Source organism: Pygoscelis adeliae, unplaced genomic scaffold (genome assembly GCF_000699105.1).
Source record: "Pygoscelis adeliae isolate BGI_AS28 unplaced genomic scaffold, ASM69910v1 Scaffold501, whole genome shotgun sequence".
Taxonomy (NCBI): domain Eukaryota; kingdom Metazoa; phylum Chordata; class Aves; order Sphenisciformes; family Spheniscidae; genus Pygoscelis; species Pygoscelis adeliae.
The window spans coordinates 272,130-273,623 of NW_008824048.1; the positions used below are offsets into that span (position 1 = coordinate 272,130).

Consider the following 1,494-nt stretch of genomic DNA (forward strand, 5'->3'; position numbering starts at 1 on the left):
TACCTTCCTCCCCTCTTTCCTCCATTTCTCACTGTCATGGTGGTACTGGCCATTCACTGAGCTTTGCTCATAGCAAATAGGAGCAGTATCTCAACAGGGGCAAAAAGAAACTGTTAGGGAAGCTAAAGCTTCTTCCTGTGTTTCTCTCAACAGGGCCAAACCCTCTGTCCTCAGGGTTGTGACAAAGACCCTCAAATGCACACTATAATACTGGAGAAAACGCAGGATCATGCCAACATGGGTCAAATGGCAGCATAAAGTCTGCACACCAGGATGTGCTGCCATCCTGAGGTATATGTTCCAGGGAGCATGTCCCATCCTATCACAAACTTTCCAAAACACAGCACACCACTCTGTCCTTTTCTTGTGCATTTCAGGACTGCATCTGCTCCTGGAACAAGTATACTTTTCTTTCACATTTTCCTTTCAAGAAGTTGCCATAGTAAAGTCACTCTTCAATTCTAATTTATAGTTGTTACATAAATGAGAAGTAGAAAGCAAAATGGAAGTTGAATGTAAATCTGCATTTGGTTGTCAACATTACAAAGTAAATTCTCAAGAATTATTTCCACAAGAATCACACTGAGCTAGATTTATGCCGTATGTACGTACTTGCTATTGATGAATGAGCCACAGGTGTTCTACTGTCCTTATTTGCTCTAGCTGAAAGAAAATAAGAGAGAAAAATCAAAAAGAAAACAAAATACTTACTTTAGATCTAATGGGGGCTTAAGCACACTGATGGGAAGGGCACACTTAGCCTAGTATAATCATTGGTTCTCAAAACACTCCACTTCTTCAAAGACTTTAAAATATATTCTTCAGTGCCCCCAGTCGGTCAGTTTCCTTTCCAATTTCCTTTCCTCGTTCCTAAGCCAGAACTCCACTGATACTATACACTAGCATCATTGAAAAATACTTGTTCAAATTGTCCAAGCAGCCAGGGATCAGGTTAGGAAAGCTAAAGTCCTGATAGAATTAAATCTGGCCAGGGATGTCAAGGGCAACAGGAAAAGATTCTATAGGTATGTCGGGGATAAAAGGAAGGCGAGGAAAAATGTGGGCCCTCTCTGGAATGAAACGGGAGACCTGGTTACCAGGGACATGGAGAAGGCAGAGGTACTCAATGACTTTTTTGCGTTGGTCTTCACCAGCAAGTGCTCAAGCTTCACTGCCCAAGCCGCAGAAGGCAAAGGCGGGGACTGGGAGAACAAAGAGCCACCCACTGTGGAAGAACATCAGGTTCGAGACCATCTAAGGCACCTGAAGGTGCACAAGGCCATGGGACCCGATGAGACCCATCCGTGGGTCCTGAAGGAATTGGCGGATGAAGTTGCTAAGCCACTATCCATCGTATTTGAGAAGTCGTGGCAGTCCAGTGAAGTTCCCACTGACTGGAAAAGGGGAAACATAACCCCCATTTTTAAAAAGGGAAAAAAGGAAGACCCGGGGAACTACAGGCCAGTCAGTCTCACCTCTGTGCCTGGGAAGATC

General features: G+C 44.2%; 1 protein-coding gene across 1 annotated transcript in view; it reads right to left on the bottom strand.

Annotated features, from left to right (window-relative positions):
- CD274 (CD274 molecule) overlaps positions 1-1,494 on the bottom strand; it is a 10,466-nt gene that overhangs the window by 2,254 nt on the left and 6,718 nt on the right. Inside the window, exon 5 of the mRNA XM_009333549.1 lies at positions 613-663. Coding sequence (XP_009331824.1) covers positions 613-663 — 51 coding nt within the window. The remainder of the gene's footprint in view (positions 1-612; positions 664-1,494) is intronic.